The 25861-nt window shown below is 37.9% G+C and overlaps 2 protein-coding genes across 5 annotated transcripts; one reads left to right on the plus strand and one right to left on the minus strand.

Moving 5' to 3' along the window:
• The first annotated feature begins 205 nt into the window (after positions 1-205).
• Positions 206-23161, plus strand: slc13a4 (solute carrier family 13 member 4). Of its 4 annotated transcripts, none has more exons than XR_013816476.1 (17): positions 213-1000; positions 6905-7033; positions 7971-8107; positions 8196-8371; positions 8466-8526; positions 10990-11020; positions 11575-11649; positions 11730-11914; positions 15099-15218; positions 15306-15407; positions 16276-16377; positions 16492-16598; positions 16805-16941; positions 18047-18208; positions 18359-18496; positions 22031-22825; positions 22875-23158. XR_013816476.1 is itself a non-coding variant. In XM_079816849.1 (16 exons), the coding sequence occupies exons 1-16, from the start codon at positions 881-883 to the stop codon at positions 22166-22168; spliced, it is 1920 nt and encodes a 639-aa protein (XP_079672975.1). In that variant the 5' UTR covers positions 206-880; the 3' UTR covers positions 22169-23161. The 4 variants fall into 4 exon arrangements, 1 of the variants encoding a protein (XP_079672975.1); XR_013816477.1 differs by having other exon boundaries at positions 216-1000; positions 22031-22810; positions 22860-23159; XR_013816478.1 differs by having other exon boundaries at positions 216-1000; positions 22031-22814.
• Positions 23161-25540, minus strand: coa6 (cytochrome c oxidase assembly factor 6). The gene is made up of 3 exons (XM_079816850.1): positions 25406-25540; positions 25102-25260; positions 23161-23395 (listed from the first exon to the last, which is right to left on the minus strand). Exons 2-3 carry the CDS (start codon positions 25243-25245, stop codon positions 23300-23302), a joined length of 240 nt encoding a protein of 79 aa, XP_079672976.1. The 5' UTR covers positions 25246-25260; positions 25406-25540; the 3' UTR covers positions 23161-23299.
• Between the last annotated feature and the right edge of the window lie 321 nt (positions 25541-25861).

The following is a 25861-nucleotide window of genomic DNA, read 5'->3' on the forward strand; positions in this document are numbered from 1 at the left end:
TGACTCCAATGCTGTTTACAAAGCCTCTCATGATGCATCATGCTACAATGTGGAACTGTCATAATAAATATAGAGTATTGACTAGTTATTGACTAGTGCGCATACAGTCATACATGAATCATGACACACATGCTGTGTTCTGTGATCACTGGCTGCTGTCGCGAGCTTTTGTGCCTGTATTAATGCAGTTTGTCCAGCGGTCTTTATATTCTGACAGTCTCAACAGCGTGTTCTCTGATCCCTGTTGGGTTTGTTCTAAGAAACTGACGGTGTTGCATGTAAACGGTTCAATTTGGCCCAGGAGCATCGCAACCTCACGACCCCACATCCATTCATAAACTCCACTCATTCAACTCTGATTGGTCCGGCTTCAAACTGGGAGGAGATGTGGTTAGATTAAAGAAAAATGTGCTTTACCGCGCAGTCACACATTTCGTATTCATCCTGGGAAATGTGTTTATAACGCACACAGAGAATAAGTTTATTAAGAGGGCAGTTCGTGCAGACTCGTAGGCTATAAGGACGCATGGCTAATCACAGATAGACGCATTTACAGGTGGAGACAGGAAGCCGTCGGTGTGCTTTTCATCAATACACCCTGAACGCGGTATAAGAGGGTCTGCTCATCAGGACTACATGGCCAGGCATATTCAAACAGGACCCAAAGCTCACAACCCATGCAACTAGACCGACTTTTCTAAGAAGGCGCGGAGCGCGTAAAACGCACGAAAAAGGGGAACAGAAGTCTGCGCGGACAACAGCTACTTCACAAATGCAACTATAATTTATGTGAAAACTGAAAGGGGAGTAAAGTGACTGGTGAAGTGTTTCTTGAAGATCCCTGAACTTCTGCGAGCTGACTTGAGCCAAGCGTTCTCCCATGAGGCTGGAAGGCGCCAGAATGGACTTAATCAAAAAAATATGGACGGCTCGGAAACTCATTCTCGTGGTCATGATTCCGTTATCCCTGCTGCCTCTGCCTCTCATCCATCCGTGCAGTGTAAGTAGACCGTCATTCAGTTCTACAGTCGCAGTGCGCGGTGTCCGTGCGCTTTTACGCGCTAATGCGCGTTGAGTTTTCGCACTAAATTAGGCATTTAACATTCACTTTTTTTTAACATTACCGCTTTTTACGCGATATTAAGTAGATTTAGATTAGTTTATTCATCAGAATCCATTTTCATATAGTTGCAGACACATGACACATTTGGGTAGAGATAAATAATACGCTGTTTTAGAGGCAGACATACAGATTCTAAACCATGTAACGCCTCAAAAAAAAAAAAAAAGATAATTTATCATGGTGTCCTGTGGGGTCTTTGAGGTTTCTCGAGGCGCGGCGACCTCTCACCTGGTTGGTAGTTTTCCAGGTGCGCAATCAGAGCACGTTCAGTGCCGCGATGCTTCAAGTCGTGTGCTGTTCTGTTGGGAATTGTTTGTTTAAAACATCGGCCGTTTTTACAGATGTTGTTTGTTTATGTAGCATGTGGGATCTTTGATTCAGTCCAAAATCATCAAATCCTGCAGAGAGGCATTGTGCTAATCTCACATGACCTGCCATCTTGAGCCAAATCGTTTTAGCGCATTTCATATGCGCTGCATTTGTAGTGTCATTCTTTGGTTAAATGCTTTTAGAGATAATGAGTATAAATCACTTTCAGATTTTAGATTTTACTACTTTTAGATTTCAGATTTACGGTAGAGGGTGCACTTTATTTTAAGGTGTCCTTGTTAAAGTGTAGATATACATTTAAGTACTGAGTAATATTAATGAAATACGTGCACTTACTATAGGGTTATGGTTAGGATTAAGTTTGTTGTAGGGTTAGGTGCATGTAATTATGCATAATTTATAGTTATTACTATAGTTACTAGATATAACGTGTAACAGACACTGTAAAAAAAAAAGGTTTTATAGGACTAATTAAAATGTAAATGCTTGTATTTATTGCAATCCAGAGCCATTTAAAATGTACGGTTACAACTGGTGATCGGATCTAAGAAATTTGTTTTATACATGTAATTTGTAACCTAAAATCTTGATCTTGAAACCAAATTGATCTCCACAGCTGCAAAGTCAGTAGACAAACAGGGAAACAGCGCATAGATCAGGAAATGTCAGTATCTGTTGCCTTGACAGCATTTTTTTTGCAAAACATCTTTAAGATTAGATCACTTGCACAGGTTTTGTGTGCTTATCTCTCTCTTTACTTTTCATCAAGAGTCAGAAATAACGGCATGATCAGTTCACAGTAGTTGACTAATCCCATCTCACCCGCTGACTGAAAGCAAATATTCACACAAAGTGTTCTGCCAGAAATATAACAAAACAAAGTAAAGTTGAAAAGATGGGCTGGATGTGTAATCCTGTGAATACACTATTCATGCTAATCAGAGGAAATGGTCAGGGTTTTTTTTATCATCTGTAAGTGCCTGACACATCAGTGCCCCATTAGACCTTTCATCAGAAATCAATTCAATCTGAATGGACTGATTTCTTGAGCAATGACGAGATTAGAGCAGAACAAAAACAATGTGCCAATGGACTCTTAATCTGCTAGAGTGGCACATAACTGGAAGTCCTTCAGCTGAGTTGGGAGCTAATAAGAAAGCAGAAAGGTGGGAGTTTCTGAACACAGGCACACGCTGAGTGATAATCTGCTTTGGCAAGAACACTGAGGGATAGAAGAAAAGCAAAAAATGTGATAGTGGCTAATGGAAACCAGAAGTTTGCTGGTTTGAGTCCCATTACGTACAAGCCATGAATCATTGTTTCCCTTGCAAAATGAATACACTGTAAAAAAAATGGTCGTGATTTTAACGGTAAAAGACTGTAAAAGTGCTACGGTTAGAAACAGTTAACTGGTTAACAGAAAGTTTCCGTACTATATACGGTGAATAACTGTAATAGATCTAACCTTACATTTAATGCAATTTTACAGTAAAATACTGTTAAATGTACCATTTTTGGAAGTGAAAAAGAACAAGCCATTGTGTAATTTACAGTGAAAAAACGTAAATTAACAATCCCAGAATTCCCTGCATGCGTGACACTTCGCATTTGATGTATTTTCTTTGAAATAACTGGTTCTTCTTAGTTCTAACTCTAATACATTAGGGTTTTATTTCACATCTACTGTAATGTTGTTAAATCAATGTTTATTGCATTTTTTAAATTTCATGTGTGTTACCATGATGGTGTTAGTGTTTGTGTGAATGACACTGTGCACCTTCTATATATTATTATTGTCCGTTTAAAAGCTGCTTGTGATGAGCTTTGATTCATCATGTGACTCTCATCTCCACTGTGATTGGTGGTTGTCAGTATATATCAAAGGTAGATAACAGATATTAGTATTTCAATTGGTTGGTAATTTAACATTATTTCAGTTAATGACATGACGTAATTTTTTTATAGTGCACATGTAATTATTACAATATAAACCTTTAACTTATACGGGTTTGAACTGTAAAATAAACGTTTCTTTAACCATAATTATTACATTATAAACTTTAAATTATATGGTGCTGTCCCGTAAAACCTAAAATGCTACTGCCGTATTTTTTATGGTAAAGTTCTGGCAACCACAGCTGCCGTTTTTTTACCGTAAATTTTACAGGGATTTTTTTTTACAGTGTACTTACAATTATTTGGGGCATGTCAAATGACGGATGTTTTGAGAATTATGAAATGGTGACAAAATAAGGTCCCATTAGTTAATGTTAGTTCAATCATGACAACTCCTAGTTTTAGCATGTTATTGAATATGGCAATGTTAATGTATTTGGTCTTGGCAGACTAGATCTGCTACACTGATTCTGGACCTGCTACTGCTAAGATACACAGGCACGCTGATGTGAGCATGTAAGATTTGCTGCTGCAGCATAAATAGGCATATATAAATCCTGTAGCAGATCTAGACAGGTGGAGCTGGGGGAGGTGGAGGGTTTCAGAGGAACTCTGATAGCGCTAACACTGAACCTGACTATTTAAATGTTGAGCAAGCAATCTCAATGGCTGCAGGATTAGCAGAGCCAATTAGCTTGTGCCATGCGGTGATGATGTGATTGCTTGCCGATTGCATGTAAAGGACCGATCAGCCTGCTCCCTCTAGAGTTTCATGGCATAACTTGATATTTAATGCATTAACTAACATTGCAAAATATATTTGTTACAGTATTTATTAATTATTGTTAATGTTAGTTAATAAAAATACAATTGTTCACTGTTAGTTATTGCATTGTTGTGCATTAGATAATATTAACAGATACAAAATTAGATTTTTATAATGCATTAGTAAATATTGAAATTAACATTAATATTAACATATTAACTGAAATTGATGAGTGCTTTTGAAGTATGTTTATTGTTCATTGCTAAAAAAATGGAACTTTATTGTGAAGTGTTACTAATGAAATATAATGAAACAACACTGTATAGGCAAATCAGATGCACAGAAAATGGCTGAAATTAGTTAAAAAATAAACTTAAAAAGTAATTTCATTTAGATTCATTGGCTGATCATCACAAAATATCAATGCCTTTCTACGTCCTCCTCATTAGCTTGATGTATTTATTGTGTCTGGAATGTGTGAGCATGTATTAACTTTGCTTGGGTGTTATGAAATCTGATTAATTATGAAATATGAGTCACCTGACAAATGCTCAGTCTGTCAGCTTAAGCTCCGCACAGACTTTGTATTTTGCTCATTATTTGTTGTTTGGTGGACCCACGGGCTGGGCACCCAGGTCAAAATAATTGGCAGGGAAAACCGGATTTGGATTTTTGTTCTGATTTGCACACTGACATGCTTTCCTGCTGTTTTGTTGAGAAAATAAAGTCATAATTAGTTGAAGAACTGATTTACTCCTGCATTTTAGGGGCGGCTGGTACATGCAAATCCTCTCTCCTGTTTATATAGCTGTGCATGTAATCAGCTCTTTGTTGTATTTAAATGTTTTTTTAATCAATTATCAACTGCATAAATACTATTGATTGCCACAAAAGGGATCTTGCTATAGTTCATATAGTTGCTATATTAAATAGTCTGGTAGTGTTTGCTGTCCTGCAGAGTTCCTCTGAAACCCTCCACCTCCCCCAGCTCCACCTGTCTAGATCTGCAACGGGATTTATATATGTCTATTTATGCAGCAGCAGCAAATCTTACATGCTCACGGCAGTGTCTGTGTATCTGTTAGCAGTAAAAAGTCCATAATTGCTCTGCAGCAGCATCAGTTAAGCAAATCTAGGGTGCTATTTTAGGGCTTGTCCGAATCCACTTTTGCTAGTTTAACGAGGGAAAAAACGGTCTGCGTACCAGGCGCATGGTCCAAAAGGGTTGTTCCTAGTCTCTTAATGAGTAATGGGTGTGTTTTGGGCGTAAAGTGCAATAAACCAATCAGAGTCTCATCTCCAATACCCTTTAAAATCCAGTTGCGCTTGCACCATGGCAGATTTGCTATTTACACTGTGTAATTTGGAATTTGTAAAGACTGAACGCTTCTCCAGAGAGGAATCCTTTTATTTTTAACATTTAAAAATGTTTGTGTTCTGCTGCGCGTCAATGTGTGTGTAATAAGTAGAGTGTACACCCTCCTACACTGGGTTAAAAACAACCCAAGTTGGGTTGAAAATGGACAAACCCAGTAAATGGGTTGTTTTAACCCAGCGGATGGGTTAAATGTTTGCTTAACACAACCCAATTGCTGGGTTAAAACAACCCAATTTCTGACTTAAAACAACCCAATCAGTAGGTTAAAACAACCCAATCGCTGGCTTAAAACAACCCAATCGCTGACTTTAAACAACCCATTCACTAGGTTATAACAACCCAATTGCTGGGTTAAAACAACCCAATCGCTGGCTTAAAACAACCTAATCGCTGACTTAAAACAACCCAATCGCTGGCTTAAAACAACCCAATCGCTGACTTTAAACAACCCATTCACTAGGTTATAACAACCCAATCGCTGGCTTAAAACAACCCAATCGATGGCTTAAAACAACCTAATCGCTGACTTAAAACAACCCAATCGCTGGCTTAAAACAACCCAATCACTGGGTTAAAACAACCCAATCACTGACTTAAAACAACCCAATCGCTGGCTTAAAACAACCTAATCGCTGACTTAAAACAACCCAATCGCTGACTTAAAACAACCCAATCACTGACTTAAAACAACCCAATCGCTGACTTAAAACAACCCAGTCGCTGGCTTAAAACAACCCAATCACTAGGTTAAAACAACCCAATCGCTGGCTTAAAACAACCCAATCACTGGGTTAAAACAACCCAATCGCTGACTTAAAACAACCCAATCACTGACTTAAAACAACCCAATCGCTGACTTAAAACAACCCAATCACTAGGTTAAAACAACCCAATCGCTGGCTTAAAACAACCCAATCACTGGGTTAAAACAACCCAATCGCTGACTTAAAACAACCCAATTGCTGGGTTTGTCCATTTTCAACCCAACCTGGGTTGTTTTTAACCCAGCATTTTTAGAGTGTATAGGTGCATATTACTAACGTGCCCTTTAAATAACACAAAAAATACTACGCTATTGACTTTAGAGCAGGTTTCTGTTGGTCGGTGGCGCAGTCGTTTTCAGTTCCTCAAAATAGCAACAGGCCAACAATGCGCCTGAACACACCTGGTTTTCAGACCAGACCTATTTAAACAACGTGGCGCTGGACATGAAAATGATAACTGCGTCGGGCTGAAACTAGCAAAAAACACTTGCGTCGCGGCTGGTGGCGCATTGCGCCGGGTGTATGATAGGGCCCCTATCATTTAAATTGCCATATTCAATAACATGCTAAAAAATCCATCCAGTGTTTAGATCACATTACATGATGTTCATAATGATGAGTTGATCCCTGTTCGGTCTTTTCTGCAGGAATCATCGTGTGCTTATGTCCTGATTGTGACGGCGGTGTATTGGGTATCTGAAGCTGTGCCGCTGGGAGCCGCTGCACTGGTGCCAGCCTTCCTGTACCCGCTGTTTGGGGTCCTAAAATCCAGTGAGGTAAGATGTTTTTCTGGGCGCTTTTTCAGTATGCAGCATCCCACAATAGGATTTTTTGTGCAACATGCTCAGGCTGGAATACTGTAGGTTAAATATTTAACATACAGTACTTACATTGCAGGACTTTGCATTTCTGCCAAAGCCAGTTTATGTAATATACGACCCGTTTTCTGGGGGAAATGCCTGGTTATATTCGTCACGACCGCAATAAACTGCCAAGATATTACGTAAAACAAAATGCTGCATCATGTGACTAAATCCCATTGACAAACTTGACAAAGCAACCTGTTATCTTAAATACTTGTGATCGTGTTTGTTAATATTGCCCTTTTTTACGCAATGGTTTTTGCTCTAGTCTGCTGACCGCAGGGATTTTGGTTTGTCTGATGTAGGCCTACTACCATTCAAAAGTTTACACATAATTTATTATGTTTCTTGAGCAGCAAATCAGCATATTAGAATGATTTCTGAAGGGTCATGTGACACCGAGGACTGGAGTAATGATGCTGAAAATTCAGCTTTGCAGCACAGGAATGAAATTACATTTTTACAATTTAGTCAAATAGAAAACTTTCAATCTAACAGAACCCAAACTTATAAATAATGTTCAACAGCATCAAACCAGCACTAAACATGATGTTGCAGTTCTTTAGATCAGTGATAGTAAAGGCTTGAACTGCATATGGTGGGCATAGGTCAAAAAATAAGTCACAAGGGATGGCAATAAAAGCTCATTTACCACGAACAACATTCATACCGAATCTTCTGTCATAATTACAATGTATTCATGTGTGTAAGTTCCAGTAAGAGCCGTGTGGCTTAAATGAAGGAAATATTATTAAGGAAGACCTATTGTGATTTTGTTTTTGGGGTCTACTAGAATAGGTTTTCATGCTTGAATGTTGTAACATGTAAAAAAAACTCTGTGTGTGCGCAGGTGGCCTCTGAATATTTTAAGGACACCACCCTGTTGCTGATGGGGGTCATATGTCTGGCCGCATCCATCGAGAAGTGGAACCTGCACAAACGCATCGCCCTCCGAATGGTCATGATCGCTGGGGCCAAACCTGGCATGTACGTATTTTAGCACCTTTAACACGCACTTACTGTTAGAAACTGACTCTGTGAGCTGCATGTGTTCTTTACGCTCTTTGTGTTGTAGGCTGGTGTTGGGGTTCATGTGCTGCACGGTTTTTCTCTCCATGTGGCTGAGCAACACGTCCACCACGGCCATGGTGATGCCGATCGCTGACGCTGTGCTACAGCAACTTGTCTGCACCGGGTTAGCCGATGCCCTCGATGACTCTGGGACCATAGATACACAGGACGAGGAGACTGGTGAGTCCAAGCGTCAATTGGAGAATGTGTGCATGGTGGTTATGCATGAATGTTCATTATGACTTTTAAATTGAATTCTTCTGTTCTTTCACAGACAAAGAGCAAAACCAAAAATCAAGCAATAATCACCTTCAGCTGCTGGACCGCAAAGACAAGTAAGACGAGGGCCCTATCATACACCCGGTGCAATGCAGCGCTATAGGCGTGATGCAAGTGTTTTTTGCTAGTTTCAGCCTGACGCAGTTATCATTTTCACGTCCTGCGCCCATCTGTTCGCCCATGGGCGTGCTGGTCTGAAAATTAGGTGTGTATAGGCGCATTGTTGGCGTGTTGCTATTTTGAGGAACTGAAAAAGACTGCGCCATTGACCAACAAACACCTGGTCTAAAGTCAATAGCGCAGTATTTTTTTGTGTTATTTAAAGGGGGCGTTAGTAATATGTGCCTATAGGACAACGCGTGTACACTCTGCTTATTACACACACAGGGATGCGCAGCAGCACACAGACATTTTTAAATATTAAAAATAAAAGGATTCCTCTCTAGAGAAGCGTTCAGTTTTTCCGCTTGCAAATTATGCCGTGTAAACAGGGCCGTTTCTAGCCATTTTGACGCCCTATGCGAAATCCTTATTGGCACCCCCCAGACAAATCTTAAAAAGCAACATGGTATTACTGGTCTTAATTTGAATCCTTATTAACAAATACATACACACATACCATTTTGGAACTGTAATCCTTATTAACAAATATATACAAATACAATTTGGAAACTACGTATAAAAGCTGGACCAGTCACATGAAAGTAACAAGAATAAATATTGATTCAGTGCGGTCTTTGTTTCTCTTTGACGCTTGAACTTCCCCTTTAAAAAACGCAACGCTATGCCCTGTACGACACTATTAGAACTGAAAGAATCGATTCAGCATTCAACACCATCCGTAAAGATGCATTCAATTCGACAAAGCGGTTTAATAAAGGAAGTAATTAATATTGTGAATTAGCACATTTTATTATACTATCTTTAAATTGGCCGTTAAAGTTTTATATAGGTAGGGTGACCACCTGTCCCGCTTTGCGTTGTACCGCACAGCATTTTCACCCCTTGTCCCGCATGTCGCATATTGAGAAAATGTCACGCACTTTCATCAGTCTGTTGATTTTTAATGATCATATTGAGAAAACATGCATGCGTTCTTTTGCCTTTTTTAAGAAAGCATTTTATTTATTATTTTTGCGGCATCGTTTTTCACCTATATTTAACAACGCTTCGTCAGCAGTAACATCCCGCCTTACACAAATACAAAAGCATTTTTTTAAATCATATCCAATGGTTGAAAAGAAAGGAGTAAACACGGCCACTAGTAGGTTGTGACGGCTGTCAATCAAAATGTGGAGTGGTGATTCGTTCCATGTGATCCTTGTCAGAAAGCGAATGGATAGTTCTGTATATAAATTAATATATAAGATTAACTAATTTCATGTTGTTTTATGTTTTATTTGTTTCATTATTTATTTAGTTGGATTTTAGTTGCACTTGGTCAGAACTGTTTAAAAAATAGTTATCTGTATGATGCCTGCTGCCTTTGGGCTCAGTGATGTTGAATTTAAGATTATACAAGTTTCAGGTTATGTTTAGTGTTGGTAACATGTCCCACACAAACTTAGTAATCGTCCCACATTTGATGGTGGTCATCCTATATATGGGACAATTACACACTGATCCTTTAACAATGCATTGTCGCAAAAACACACACCTTTTGGAGGTGCAAGTAAGAGAAGAAAGCTTCATAGAGTCAAAATATAATAATATCATGAAATGCTAAAGTGAGTGTGGTTAGCCTATATCTTGCCTCTAAAATACACACCGAGCAATATTACACTATCTGCCCATTTCACAGCGTGATTTCTCGACTGCCACAAATACGGCCCTAACAAAATACAGATTTGTGCTCTTTTTATTGTACCTGTTTTTTTTAATTGGCCTTTGAATTGCGCTTTATTGTGTGGTTAAAGAAAGCGTTACCTTGCCAAAGCTTTGACCGAGCTCTTTGATCTAATGGTGTTGAGCGCTCCAAATGCAAACTTTACATGCAACAGTAAAGTAATTGACAGTACTCTGATCCAATATAGGAATCGTCTTATTGACAGTCCTCTATCCCAATAATGTTAGGGGAACCAGTGAGGGCGGCAATCATATTTCAGGGTGGCCGTGACACCCTTTACACACACCCCTGATATGCGTTCATTGGCGCCCCTTCAGCTGATGGCGCCCTAGTCGCCTATGCCTAAAAACGGCCCTGCGTGTAAATAGTGAATCCGCCATGGTGCGAGCACAACTGGCTTTTAAAGGGAATGGGAGATGAGACTCTGATTGGTTTATTGCACGTTTACACCTAAAACACACCCACTACTCATTTAGAGACTAGGTACAACCCTTTTGGACTATGCGCCGGGCACCCCAAAAATTTTTCCCTTCGTTAAACTAGCAAAAGTGGATTCGGACACGCCCTAAATGCACTTGCGCCTTGCGCTTTAGACCATGCGCTCAGATTGTTAAAATAAACTCCACCTGTAATAAACTCAAGTTTATTCATTGTATTTTCTTTTTGATTGCAGTGAAAAACATGAAGTCTGTATGCTGAGTGAGGTAAGATGAAATCTGTCATTTTATCCAAAATGCTACTCAAGCGGCCATTAAAATGGCCATCAAATCTGGAAAAAATATGGCCGTCAGAAAGTAGAAAGAAAATGAATTGAATAAATACAGTTAAATACAAGAATAAATACAATTAATTTAACTATTTTTAAAAAAAATTATAATTTATGTGAATGTGAACATGCCACATATAACATGCCATTTACTGTCATTAAATTTGATGTATTTTAGCTATTTTTCGAAAATGTTTAATGCGATTAGTTGATTGATTTTATGTTATAGATTTCAATTGAAATGACAATTTGTACCTTTTCCCCCACGATTATCATATTTACGTCATCTTTTAAAATTTCAACGCTAAATACCATAAGTTAAAAGTTTAAAATCACTCAAAAATAAGTACATTGTCTCATTAAAGTCTTAATTTAGGATTTTTGGGGGTAAATACAGGCTATCTAATTTAACCAGCATTCGTTTTATTTAAAAAATTGGACAAAGTTATTGATGAAGAATAGATTTTTGAAATGTGTTTTTTGGTACTGTAGGAGTTGAATGGTCTAACATTAAAGCCTGGTTTCGGCCCAGAGTTTTCTAGAGAGTCAAATGGATATCTGCCAGAGGTGAGACCTTCGTCTAGCTCACAATAACGGCAGAATCTGCTTCTTACATTTCTAAAATGATTCGAATTGTTCCAAAACAGGCTCCAATTAGCGTTCCGGTGCCAAAGAAACCCAAAATCCGAAGGGATTCGCTGTACCCCACCAAGAGAGACCACATGATCTGCAAGTGCCTGACTCTGAGCATCACGTACGCGGCCACCATCGGCGGCCTCATCACCATAACCGGCACGTCCACCAACCTCATCTTTGCCGAACAATTCAACAAGTATGTTATCACCATGCCCGATCCATTCGATAAAAGGCACATTCACACAATGTTGGGCACTGCTGGGATTTGTTTAAGCACCTGATTAAATCCACTCAATCTCATTTCCTGCACATTGTAAAGACGCTAAGCAGAGAAAAATAACCCTTTCCTTATGCAACATTTCTTGGGCAAAGGTGACTCTATATTGTAACCTGGTTTTTGGCTGGAAGTCTGCTGCTGATTTAAAGAGATGCAGTAATGGCCAAAAGTGGTGTTCGGAGCGAATATTTAATTTTTAATGACCCTATAACCATCAAAATATGAGGGAAATATTTTAAATATGAGGCACAAAACACTAAACTTAAGGTTAATGTATTTACCTGACAAAATTATTTGGTAAAAAAAAGTTAATAAATGCATAGAAAAAGCAAAAACGCTCACAGGGATAAGCATACATTGACTACTACATAATCAGTTATTCAATTTCATAGGTTCAAATTGGTAAATTTTCCTATGCCAGGCATCACTACTGTAAATCACAGTGAAAAGAGGGCATTAAGCGGGTCAGTGGGGTTTGTAATGACGCTCTTTTCAGGCAAATTGCCGCATTGACAGTAACTATCACAAGTTCTGCTATAATCTGTGTTCACTGGAATATTATTATCACTGACTTGACATTTTGCCAGAAATAGTCAATGTAAAGTGCTAATTGGCCTAAAGTGGGGCAGCTAAAATCTTTGCACCACATTGATTGGCTCTCAGTATCTTGAGGATTTCAAACGCTGTGTAAACAGAACATTGTCCTTTACTTCCACACTGGAATGAAGTAAATGAGACATTTGACCCCTGAACGCAGGGTCTCAAGGAGGAACTACATTACGTGTAACTAGATTACGTAATTTAATTACAAAATAAATGTAACTGTAATCAGTTACAGTTACTTAGAAAAATGTGTAATTCAATTAGTTACTTTTGGATATGTGAATGATTACAATGGGGGTTATGACTGAATATTTTTGTAAAAAGCTAGGATATGTTGAATACAACGCTATCTCACGACCAATTTGTACGTATTTTACGAGGTGGCTAATTCGTACGAATTTGTACGTTTTGTCTAAACCCCAGTGACGGGTAGGTTTAGGGGCGGGGTTTGAGGTAGGTAATTCGTACGAATTCATACGAATTCAACAACTCTTGGCAACTTGTCAAATGCGTACGAATTAGCAAAAATCGTACACATTCGTACGAGTGAGGTCGTACAAATTCGTACGAATTAGCCTCCTCGTAAAATATGTACGAATTACCATGAGATCGGGTTGGTTGAATAATATTCATTTGTTGCTTTGCCTGTTTTTGATGTGCACGATGCCTCCTGACATTTAAAGGCCGTTTAGTAAAGCGATGCTATTCTGATGCTTTTGATTGGCTCTCTTTTGGATTTGCAGCGCACCACGTCTGCCATTTACATCAATCCACATTGCCGCTGAAAGCTTTAGGCTACAACCTGTCTAGAGTTGCCAAAAAGGCGTTACATTACATCAGTTACATTACCTTAATAAAGTAATTGAAATAGTTACACTACTGATTACATTTTACATAGGAACATTCATTAGATGTATGTACAGTGATAATCAAATGCACTTTAACTGACTTCTTTAATGATCATTTTAATTATATCAACACTGTAAATCATGTTTGTTGCAATTGACCGTTCGCAAAGACCCGCCCCCTTTAGTTACTGTTGCTATGTCCGACAAGACATGGCGCTCTCACACCACACACACATGTTCTCACGTAGAGAAAATACATCGCGGAGCGAAGAGGACACTGACAACACGCCGACAGACAGGACAGAGCAAGTTACTTTTGAAATGAAACAGTCTCAACTTTAAAATTGTCTTTTTTTTTAAAGAAATCTAAACAATAAATACTGTTTTGTGGCTCTTTAATGTGTCGTGATCGCTGTAGCGCCTCAGTTAAAGCTGCTTGTGAACCGATTATCTCTTCCTTCTAGTTCATTGATAAGCACGAAATAAACATGAATGAACACTGAAAGAAATGTTGTTTCAACCGCGGAAAGACGTCAGTACACACCGCTTTTCCAAGTTCAAGTCCACCAACGTTTATCTACTAACTCTCCTGACTGCTTTGTCGGACAAAACGGCAGATTCGGCGATGTGATTGGTCAGATCGCCTGTCAATCAAACTTGCGGCGAAGGGGGAATTAGCTACCACAACTTAAAATTTAGCGTTAGAATAACTTTCACAGATTTGATTTAAGATAATTTGAATATCACTTTATACAACATCACATTTAAAGTTGATTAAACTTAAAAATGAAGGCAGCACGAACACTTTTTTAACGCTTATGTTGTGTTCAGGTCATTTTGACCCGGAGAGGATTTTCTTAAAAATGTTAGTTAATGATTTCGCATTGGACTAAAACATAATGACTGCGCTCACACTTTGCTTAACTACTTCCCAACATTTTTGGGATAATCTTTGTATTTTTGGGGGATTTTTTTCCCACCTTGAAATGACCGGCCTACAAAAAATAGCTTATAAATCTCTCTCGTTTTGCTATATTATCAACAAATATTGGATTCAATCTTTTGGTCAACTTGTTTTCTTTCAATGAGGACAGGTTTTGTATTCATTTTTGAAACTGACTGACTTTAGGCCTCATTGATCTGAGCTTATATTGGTCAAAAATGACCATCCATTGAAAATGATTGGGAGAAATTGAAAATATCATGATCTGAATATCTTGAATATCATGTTAATCATGCTCATGTTCACATATGTACATGTGAACTTGCAAAGATAAAGGCCTCTGACCTGTGCATGCATGGATACATGCACACTCGCGCTACTGCACACACACACACACACACACATGTTCAAGTACACAAATAAACTATAACTTGAGCATTGCATGCTTTCTTTTTCACAAAAGATGAACTTTATCCCCAGATCAATGAGGTCTACGATCAATCAGTTTCAAAATTAATGCAAAGAAAACAAATTGACTAAACGATTAAATCCAATATTTGGTGATAATATATATAGAGCGATTTATAAGCAATTTTTAAAAGTCTTAAACATCAACAGTGTTACAGGGTTTATAACACAGAGTAAAGGTTAATAGTTAAGTTTGTATGTGTTAGCAACACTAAGCTTTGTTATAAAATGTCTTTTTCAGTCGTTACCCAGAAGCAAAAGTCATCAACTTTGGCACCTGGTTCATCTTCAGTTTGCCGATCGCTCTGATCATGCTGATACTCACCTGGATCTGGCTGCACTTTTTATTTCTGGGATGCAAGTAAGAATAAAATACTTTTTTTTTTTTTCATTTTGATTTTTTTTTTTCTGAAACTTGCTGAACTCAGAAGCTGTTATCTCTTCACAGTTTCAGAGAGACTTGCTCTCTCAGCAAGAAACGCAAAACCAGACGAGAAATCCTGTCCGAGAAACGCATTCATGAGGAGTACCAGAAACTCGGCCCCATTAGGTACACTGTAAAAAAATGTTTTACATACTATTTCAGTCTTTCTAGCTCTAAATTTCACATTTGATTCAATGTTAGTTGCCATTTCTTGTACTAGTAGTTTGTACTTTACTAGCAGTTTCTGAGTGAATTTTTTTTCAAAGTATTTCATACACTCATTTTCTTTAGTGTACGATAGATAGACAGATAGATAGATAGATAGAGATAGATAGATAGATAGATAGATAGATAGATAGATAGATAGATAGATAGATAGATAGATAGATAGATAGATAGATAGATAGATAGATAGATAGATAGATAGATAGATAGATAGATAGATAGATAGATAGATAGATAGATAGATAGATAGATAAACAGACAGACAGACAGACAGGTACACATGGATGGATGGATGGATGGATGGATGGATGGATGGATGGATGGATGGATGGATGGATGGATGGATGGATGGATGGATGGATGAACGGATGGACAGACGGGTCGGACAGTCTGACAGACTGACACACAGACAGACAGACAGATATATAGATTGATAGACAGACAGACAGACAGACAGACAGACAGACAGATAGATAGATAGATAGATAGATAGATAGATAGATAGATAGATAGATAGATAGATAGATAGATAGATAGATAGATAGATAGATAGATAGATAGATAGATAGATAGATAGATAGATAGATAGATAGATAGATAGATAGATAGATAGATAGATAGATAGATAGATAGATAGATAGATAGATAGATAGATAGATAGATAGATAGATAGATAGATAGATAGATAGATAGATAGTTTTCTGATTTCAGATTTTTTTGACTGTTTTGATATTGTGACTAATATCAGTTTTGTTCTCCTGGTGCACAGCTATCCTGAAGTCGTGACTGGCATCTTTTTTGTTCTGATGACCGTACTTTGGTTCACCAGGGAGCCTGGATTTGTCCCCGGCTGGACGTCACTTTTTGAGAAGTATGAGAACATCTTATGTCAATTCTTTTTCTAGAAGAGCCATTTTCTGGCTTTGATGCAAAATAAAGCCTCTAACATATACGGAAGATTCACTAAACGCCATTGATTTCGCAGGAAGGGCTACAGGACTGATGCCACGGTGTCGGTGTTGCTCGGCTTCCTCCTCTTCCTCATCCCCGCTCGAAAGCCTTGGCCATCTGCATTCTCCAGCGAGAGCAAAGGTCAGATCCCACGCTGCCCGCAGCAGGGCCGCTCCACACTTCAATACATTCGCTCAGCAGGCCCGCTGCTGTACTACGGACCGCCAGGGTCTAGTTGTACAACCAGTACATTCGAGTTGAGGACATGAGAGCAAAGGTGAATGTTCTCGACGGCGCACCCTGTTGGCCGGGTTTGGTAAGTGCTCTTGTCTCTGTTATCTGTGCAGGTGATGATGATGATGACGATGAGGAGGAAGAGGACCCTCTGGCCCCGATGATCACGTGGAAAGACTTCCAGAGACTGATGCCGTGGGAAATTGTTATTCTGGTTGGAGGAGGATATGCACTGGCTGCCGGATGCAAGGTGAGCGTGTCTCAAAGGTTGTATTTCAGGGGACTAGTGTAAATCAGTAAAACTCATTAATGTGTAAAAAATTGCCAGGTAATATTTTGTCCCCGAATCAATTTTGGATAAAAGAAATATGGCCGTTTTTTATGACCATTATGATTTTTATATTATAAATATATCATAATTGTCACTGGTCTACTGTAATGTGAAACCAATTTATTCTCATTACTGTAATATATGTGATGTATAAGTATGATTAAAGTATGATTGTGAAAAGATTTTGACAATGCAGCATTAACGGTCTTCCTTATAATTCCTTTCTATTTTATTTCATTTTAATCATTTAATTTTATCATTGTATTCCTTTATGAAACAATTTTATAATTGTTTATTTTACTTTAATATTACATTATTAATGTTATTTTATTTTAATATTACAGTGTAATATCACCCAAACATTATTTGATTTTATATCATTTAATAATTTAATTGTATTATTGTATTCCTTTATGAAACATGTACATTTATACATATTTTTTTTTTACTTTAATATTACATTATTTATGTAATTTTATTTTAATATTACAGTGTAATATTACCCAAACATTATTTTATAATTTTTTTTTCTTTTATTATATTTTATTTTAATTTGAAAAAATATATATATTTATTTGTATTTTTTATTGTATTCATTCATTTATTTATATATATATATTTTTTTATTACAGTGTAATATGAACAGTGTAAAACATTTCTTTGCAAGATTAACCAACAAAGTTGCACTGGATAAAAGTGTCAACTAAAAGTCAAAATAATATTCTATTTTAATATATTATAAATCAATAATATATAATATTTTATATAATTTATTTTTATTTAGTTTTATATTTAAGATTTCAAGTTGACTTGGATAAAAGTGTCTCCTAAGAGTCAAAATATTAAGAAGTAGCATTTCCCCTAAAATCATACCTAAAATGAAGAATATTGTATTAAATCATAATTTTACTTCACTATTTTATTACAGAAGTGCTGTGAGATCAGTCAGAATCTTCTCTAGAAACAAACATGCCACATACATTAACTCAACTTGTAAATGAACCATGTGACTTCTCTCGGGCAGGTGTCTGGGCTCTCCATGTGGATTGGTCGGCAGCTGGAGCCAATGAGTGGTCTTCCTCCGTGGGCCGTCACGCTGCTGGCGTGTCTACTCGTGTCCGCTGTCACTGAGTTCGCCAGCAACCCCGCCACGCTCACAGTGTTTCTGCCCATCCTCTCCGCCTTGGTCAGAACACGCTAACACACACGACTGACATCACACCTGAAAGACAGACCAGTCTCACATAAACATATTCATGAAAGTGTATTGTTTCACAGTGGTGTTCTGTCCTGAATGACCCTAATGAGCGACCCTGTGTGTCCTGTTCCCTCACAGTCAGAGACGCTGCAGATCAACCCTCTACACACACTCATCCCTGCCACCATGTGCGTGTCCTTCGGCGTCATGCTGCCTGTTGGAAACCCGCCGAACGCCATTGTGTTCAGTTATGGACACGTGAAGATCAGCGACATGGTATGAAACAACATTATCCTGTTATATCACCTCTGTCACGTCTCACAGCTGTGCCAGGAACGCAATGTCGAAAGGCCACTAATCATTTGTTTTTCATAAGCACGTCTCTGAAATGCACACAAACTGAGGGCCATTTGGAGAAACACATGCCTGGTCTGTGTTCAAAAATGTTAAAAAGAGAAATTGAATTGTGCCATCTGAAGCTAAGTTATTAAAGGGGTCATGAACTGGCTTTTAAAAAAAATATATACTGTTGTCTGAGGTCAACTTATTGCGTTCGCATTGTTTTTAGATTCAAAAACATCATAATGAATAAGTAATAGGCTATTTTCTGACTTGGTTTTGAGGCTCTCTCAAGAAACGCTCAGTTTTGATGGGCGTGCCGCACTGAAGACTTGGAAGTAAACGCCCACGGCTAGGATTGGATAAGATTTGCATATTTAATGAGCTTCTGCTCCCCTGTCAGTGACAGTGTATGGCAAACGGCAACCGGAATGAATCGCCCAGCCCACATCCAGGGCTCGCAAAATATCTTTATCAAACAAACACAATGATTCATCTCTCATCAATCGCGATTGATGGGAAAAATATTTTTTTATTAATGTTACTTGGCCCGCCCGATCCATCAATGAATATGGCCGCAAACCACACACACGCCCTTCAAATATCGAGTCAAGAGAGTGAACAACACACATCAAGACAGTAATGAACCGCAAATAAAATATTCTCCAGCCTGTGACAGTGTGCTACGGTATGTTCTGTTAGACACGTACACATAATCCATAGATATTAAACGATCTGCAACAATGCAATACTATCACATAAAAATTGTTTTTTACTCACATTAGTGTGTTGCTTCATTTGTTCATGCAATCTCATCCTGTCTGCAAATTCAGTCTCTTGTTTACAAACGAATCCGTGGTTAAATGAAGGAACAAACGTGCAATGTCTTCCCCACATGAGCTGGATATTCATTCAAAATAAAGTTCACCCATGCATTCATAATACTGGAATCCGAATGCTTAAAGGGTTAGTTCACCCAAAAATGAAAATTCTGTCATTAATTACTCACCCTCATGTCGTTCGACACCCGTAAGACCTCCGTTCATATTCGGAACACAAATGAAGATATTTTTGTTGAAAGCTGATGCTGAGAAAGGCTTCAGATAGGCCTCCATTGGCATTCAGTACATTTACACTCACAAGACCCATAAAAGGCACTTAAAACGTCGTTACAAAGTCCATCTCACCACAGTGACTCTACAATAATTTTACAATGCGAAGACAATAGTTTTTGTGCGCAAAAAAAAAATCAAAATAACACCTTTATCCAACTTGTTCTTGTCTTCCGTGTATGCCTCCACGACGCATGCGTGAGAATATGACGCAGATCCGGCGTTCGGACACATGACCCAGAAGCGATTTGTTTACAAGCAGAGGAAGACGCGCGTATCTAAGCTGTTGGATTCTACATTGATCGTGCTTTAGATCTCGGCGTAGTTCTCAAAATGGGGCTAAAGTGTGCATTTCATGGATTCCCGAACCCCGGATCTGCGTCATATTCTCGCGCATGTGTCGTGGAGACACAAACGGAGGACAAGAACAAGTTGGATAAAGGTGTTATTTTGATTTTTTTTGCGCACAAAAACTATTGTCGTCGCATCGTAAGATTATTGTAGAGTCACTGTGGTGAGATGGACTTTGTAACGACGTTTTAAGTGCCTTTTATGGGTCTTGTGAGTGTAAATGTTCTGAATGCCCATGCAGGCCTATCTGAAGCCTTTCTCAGCCATCAGCTTTCAACAAAAATATCTTAATTTGTGTTCCGAATATGAACGGAGGTCTTACGGGTGTCGAACGACATGAGGGTGAGTAATTAATGACAGAATTTTCATTTTTGGGTGAACTAACCCTTTAAAAATCAGAATCCGAAAAGCGTATGTGGTATGTTTACTGCTTAGAAATGCGATGCGGTTTAGCTCTATGCTGCTCGTAGCTGTCATGTTAGCGGCACGAGTCGGTGGGCGGGGCTACAGAATCAGGCGTTGATCTTCTTCTGTTGAGGCGGTGCTTCACTACACTCTGATGTCATAGCCGGGGACATTCTGAGATCCAGCGTTTTCTGCGCCTAGTGTCTATAAAAGCTTTTCTTTGACTAACAAGGAAGTTTTCAGCTCTGAAACTTACAGGATATTCTTATATTACCTTGACCTTTTATATATCAAAAGCTCAAGGGAAAGTTGATTTCTCAATTCATCACCCCTTTAACATTTCAGTATATTTTAGGATTCCAAAAAATAACAGGGCTGATGGTAAACAGTCATTGCACTTTTAGCATGACATTTTAAGATGATCCACTACTGATTAATATAGCAAAATTGAGTAAGAAAAAAAGCAATAAAAAAGAGGAGACAGTAGCTTTAAAAAGTTTTTTTTTTGTTTACTTTAAAAAGAGGAGAACGTGGAAAATATATATATAAAAAAAAAAATATATATATATATATATATATATAAAAAGTAAGGGGGAAATATTAAAAAGGCTATTTCAATTATTTTTAATAAACTATCATTTAAACTGTTATTTTAATAATACAATTTCTTTTACGTATTCTATATAAAAATGCATATTCAAAAAAGAAAAAGTAAAAAAAAAAAAAAAAAAGATTTTTGGTGATGTGTTTTGAAAGCATTTTAAAATATATTAAAAGTGTGCATCAGCTAAAAGGGAAACTATTTGATTATATTATTTTAATGTTTATTATATTATATTAAAAATAAAGCATTTATATTGTGGAAACAGGGGCCAAAATGCATGTTCATAATAAAATAAATATTGTGTTAAATCTATTTTAACATATATTGAATGTCTGTATTACCTATCTATTATTAAATTAGTTTTTAAATCATACAGTATGTACAGTAGTGGCCCAATGTGTTTTCCAGGGGGCATATTTGTTTTATAGGAAAATATTTTTTTTAAATATGAGGGAGGAACAAAACACTAAATGAGTATTATTTCGATATGTATCTGACAAAGTTATCTGGCAAACTACACCTACAGGCTTCATAATCAGTTATTAATATTCTTGTTTTTGTTCTTGACATTTTTCATTGCGTTATCACAAATAAAACAAATGACTCCAAGCACAACTACCCAATTTGCTTACAAAATCTTTAACCCATTTTTAATATTTGCATAAAGGATAAAGATGTCAATTTTCTTAGGCCAGACAAAACTTTGGGCCACTGAGAACACACATTTTTGCAACTGTTTTGTAGAAAAACTCGTATAAAACCACTTACTAGGGACAGAAAACGTCTAATTTATAGTATTAACTATATTACTGACTATTTGTTTTTGCCTAAATAAATGGGACAATAAGCATGTTCCCCTAGTGCAGGGGTGTCCAATTGTTGAGGCAAGTTGGAGCTAAACTCTGCAGGACAGTGGCCCTCCAGGACCGACTTTGGACATCCCTGCCCTAGTGTAAGCTCATCATCTGACAAAGTTTGCCTTCTCCTTGTGATTCGCAGGTCAAGGCCGGGTTCGGAGTGAATCTGATTGGAGTTTTTGTGGTCATGTTGGCCATAATGACATGGGGAGAGCCTCTCTTCCATCTGAGCGAGTTCCCCACCTGGGCCGTAATGCGTAACGTCACGGGCAGCTTGTAGCCGGAGGTGGGCGGCACAGGCGTGAGTGTTTGACATGTAGGGACTGAGGACACTGGATATACACTGAAGGAGGCATTTAAATGTGATTAAGGCCTTATTTCCCCCCCGTCCATGGAGTAAGAGAGTGTCCGTGACACCTCCGTCGGAGGATGCAGAACTGCTCACTGTGACTGAATGAACGACACAAACGGTGGAAATTATTCTTACACTTCTATATCAATGTTGCCTTAAAGTATTAGCCGTAGATTAACATCTTTACAGCTGAACGCACAAGTTTATGTGCCTGCAAAACACAATCAGCAATGCTTGTGTGCGCGCCCACTGAATGTAACATGTCTGTATGCTTTATTTTCTGATGTCTAACAAATGTTGATACATTTGCATTATTTACTTGAGAGGTTTGAGGGAGATTCTGCGTCAGGCCTATTTTGCAGTTGAAGTCGCTGCTGAAATCAGACATAGTATCTAACATGCTCTTACCAAAATGTTACATAGCTCATGTGGTCAGGTCATTTCAAATCCTTTGTTATTCTCACGGTCTTTCAGTTGAACAAACCTCTGTGCTTTTTGAAGGTGGCCATTAAAGGGATTGTTCACCCCAAAAATAAAAACTCTCATCATATACTCACCCTCAAGCCTAATGTCGGCAACCAGACAGTTTCTGGTCCCCATTGACTTCCTTTCTATTTAGGTCAATGGGGACCAGCAACCGTTTGGTTACCGACATTCTTCAAAATATCTTCTTATGTGTTCAACACATAGACCGTAAAACAAAGAAACTCGTACAGGTTTAGAACAACTTGAGGTTGAGTAAATGACAGAATTTTCCTTTTTGGGTGGACTATCCCTTTAATCGTTGTACATACAGGAAACAAACATTTTGTTATTGTCTGCCTTGTCACGAGCGAATCATTGTAATATGTTCTGTGATCGATTTATTTCACCTGACATCTCTGAAACATAATAAAACGCTGTATTTTTGCTTCATTTATTTATTTCGCACTTGAAATATTACATTGAAGCTCCATACAGCACAGAATCATTAATCATGATAAATAAGACAAAACAACAATGTTTTATATATTAGAAAAATCCATTGTTATCATTCCCTCCGATGATCATCATTGCTGGCTATAATTTTGATGCTCCTTCAGTTGGTTCATAGCCCTCATGTTGTATTTTCTCCTTGTACTTCAAGAAGTCCCTCCGTTTGACGAAATACTTCACCTGCCGTTGAATTACAACAATCAGTTCATGTACACGTACTGTGAAATTCAACAGAATACACTATTGCCATGAAAACAAGGGTGCTTAATTGTATTGAATGTGCACTTGTAGTGTACTTCAGATCCTAAAGGTAGATTTCTAAAAACTGCACTAATATTAATAAAAAGCTCAAAAGAGAGCATCCATCCATCATAAACGTACTCCACACGGCTCCGAGGGGTTAATAAAGGCCTTCTGAAGCAAATTGATGCATTTGTGTAAGAACAATATCCATATTCAACACTTTATAAATTAAAATATCTAGCTTCCGCCAGACTGCCTCCCGTATTCAACTTACGGAAAAAGCGTAACTGGCGTAACGATGACGTAGCGTAAGCGTTTTGAACTGCGAGAGCCGTTATACTTTCTTCGTTGAATACGGAAGGCGGTCTGGCGGAAGCTAGATATTTTAATTTATAACGTGTTAAATATGTTTATTTTTCTTACAAAAACCCATCGCTTCACTTCAGAAGTGCTTTATTAACCCCCTGGAGCCGTGTGGAACACTTTTATAATGGATGGGAGCAGTTTTCTGAGCTTCAAACTCGTTCACTCCCAACCCATTATCAAGCTTAAGAGCCAGGTTATTTATTAATATAACACTGATTGTGTTCATCAGAAAGAAGAAAGTCATATACACCTAAGGATGGCTTGAGGGTGAGCAAATCATGGGGTAATTTTTATTTTAAAGTTAACTTATCCTTTAAGTAGAGAGTATACTTTTATCACTGCAATGCAATTAAAGTCCCCCCTGTAGTCAATAATTTTATCCCTTAAAACTCATCTTTGATCACTAAAATTACATATTTAAACGCTTTTTCATTTCTAGATGCCTTAAAATAACTTAAACGTAACTACACCCTTGCTTTATTTAGTATACGCGGATCCGTTAATATGCAAATTAGCCTTGCCTCCACTCGCATGAGCTCAGAAACAGTCACCAACTTACTGAGGTAAATGCCGCAGAAAGGTATCAACATCGGACACATATAATGGTAACTAATATGATTAGCCTTTTGCTTGACTACATTATCAAACAGATAATAATGTGTTGCTAATGTTACACAAATGTTCCGGTTTGCCATCTCAATCTGCCTTCTAAAATCCTTAGAAACACTTTGAACATCAAAGGATGTCAGTGAGAATGGCTAGTTCATCATAACATTGTGATATACATAATTCACTTGCTTGCTAAATGTACCCGATATCTATATCATATATATATATATATATATATATATATTAATGATATGCTAAAACTCGCACACACATTGACGTGATTGGTTACAAGGTAGTTTGTGACGTCAGGAAAAAACAGCGGACATCACATAGACATGATATAAACAACATTAAAAACTTGATTTGGTGTTCAAAAGCAATTTATACTCGCACTAAAGCATATTACTCCCCGAAAAAATATGCAACAGTGTGTACTTTTTGAGAGGGGAATATTAGTGTACTTATTAGTAAATATTGACTACAAGTCTAAATATAAAGGAATGTAAATCAAATGTTTTAGGGTTTTTTTTTTCTCAACAAAAGAAATAATACGTTAAAAATGCTCGAAGAAATCTCAATATTCATGACAGCTGCAGCAAATAAATATTTGTTTAAGACATCCGTATGTTTCTGCACTCAGAACTATTGAATCAGTACTATGGACAGACCCACTGGGCAGGACACTTGTCTTCAAACTCCTGCTGGTGTTTCTCGCAGGCAGATGTGCTGTCTCGGTGGACATCTAGACACTTCCAGAGCTCGTCTCTCGCGCCCCAGCAGGCCTTGCGTTCACTGGCGTTAGGAGCGCTCATCTCTCCTCAGTCATTCTGCAGGTTTGTCAACAACTTTTAACACTCGTACTGGTCGGTATAAGTGTTGCAAACAAATGTCATTAACATTGAGAACACGTTTAACCTTCGGTGAACAGTCATAGACACAGTCATTGTACTAGAGATAACAAGTGTGGCTTACCAAATACGATTCATCACTTCATATCATTTCTGTAATTATTATGAACCGAATAAAAGTGTTAATCAGTCATATTCTGAAGCGATGAGAGACCCAAGGACGCGATGGGCATGCAGGAAGTCGCGCGACTAAACAACATGTCGCCTTCTGATGAGGTAAAAAGTAGTTCGGTCAGTGACCGCTGGATGGTGCACTTAAAACATTTTAGTCCCACGTCTAATATATAAATACTTTTCCTCTTATCAGATATGTTGGTCCTCGTTACTTGCCCAAGTTAGTGTCCACAATATGTTTCGCAACAGTTCAAACTCAAGGGTAAACTGATGTCAAATAAAATCTTCTGAGGCTTTTCAGTTTGTCTTTGATTTGATCTCATCCCATAAGTCTGTCATAAGTCAGTACTAAGAAAGAACATCCTTTTTGCTGCTCTTTTCATAAGTTTCTCCCCATGTTTTGTAG

The sequence above is a fragment of the Gobio gobio genome, assembly GCF_949357685.1.
Source record: "Gobio gobio genome assembly, chromosome: 5".
NCBI lineage: Eukaryota > Metazoa > Chordata > Actinopteri > Cypriniformes > Gobionidae > Gobio > Gobio gobio.

Excerpts from the sequence above, each read along its gene's own strand:
- slc13a4 (XM_079816849.1), top strand. The coding sequence starts at position 881 with ATGAGGCTGGAAGGCGCCAGAATGGACTTAATCAAAAAAATATGGACG. Across the intron at positions 8,372-8,465 it reads TACACAGGACGAGGAGACTG|ACAAAGAGCAAAACCAAAAA; the intron begins GTGAGTCCAAGC and ends GTTCTTTCACAG. Across the intron at positions 18,497-22,030 it reads ACGTGAAGATCAGCGACATG|GTCAAGGCCGGGTTCGGAGT; the intron begins GTATGAAACAAC and ends TGTGATTCGCAG.
- coa6 (XM_079816850.1), bottom strand. The coding sequence starts at position 25,245 with ATGAGCGCTCCTAACGCCAGTGAACGCAAGGCCTGCTGGGGCGCGAGA. Across the intron at positions 23,396-25,101 it reads ACAAGTGTCCTGCCCAGTGG|GTGAAGTATTTCGTCAAACG; the intron begins GTCTGTCCATAG and ends ATTCAACGGCAG.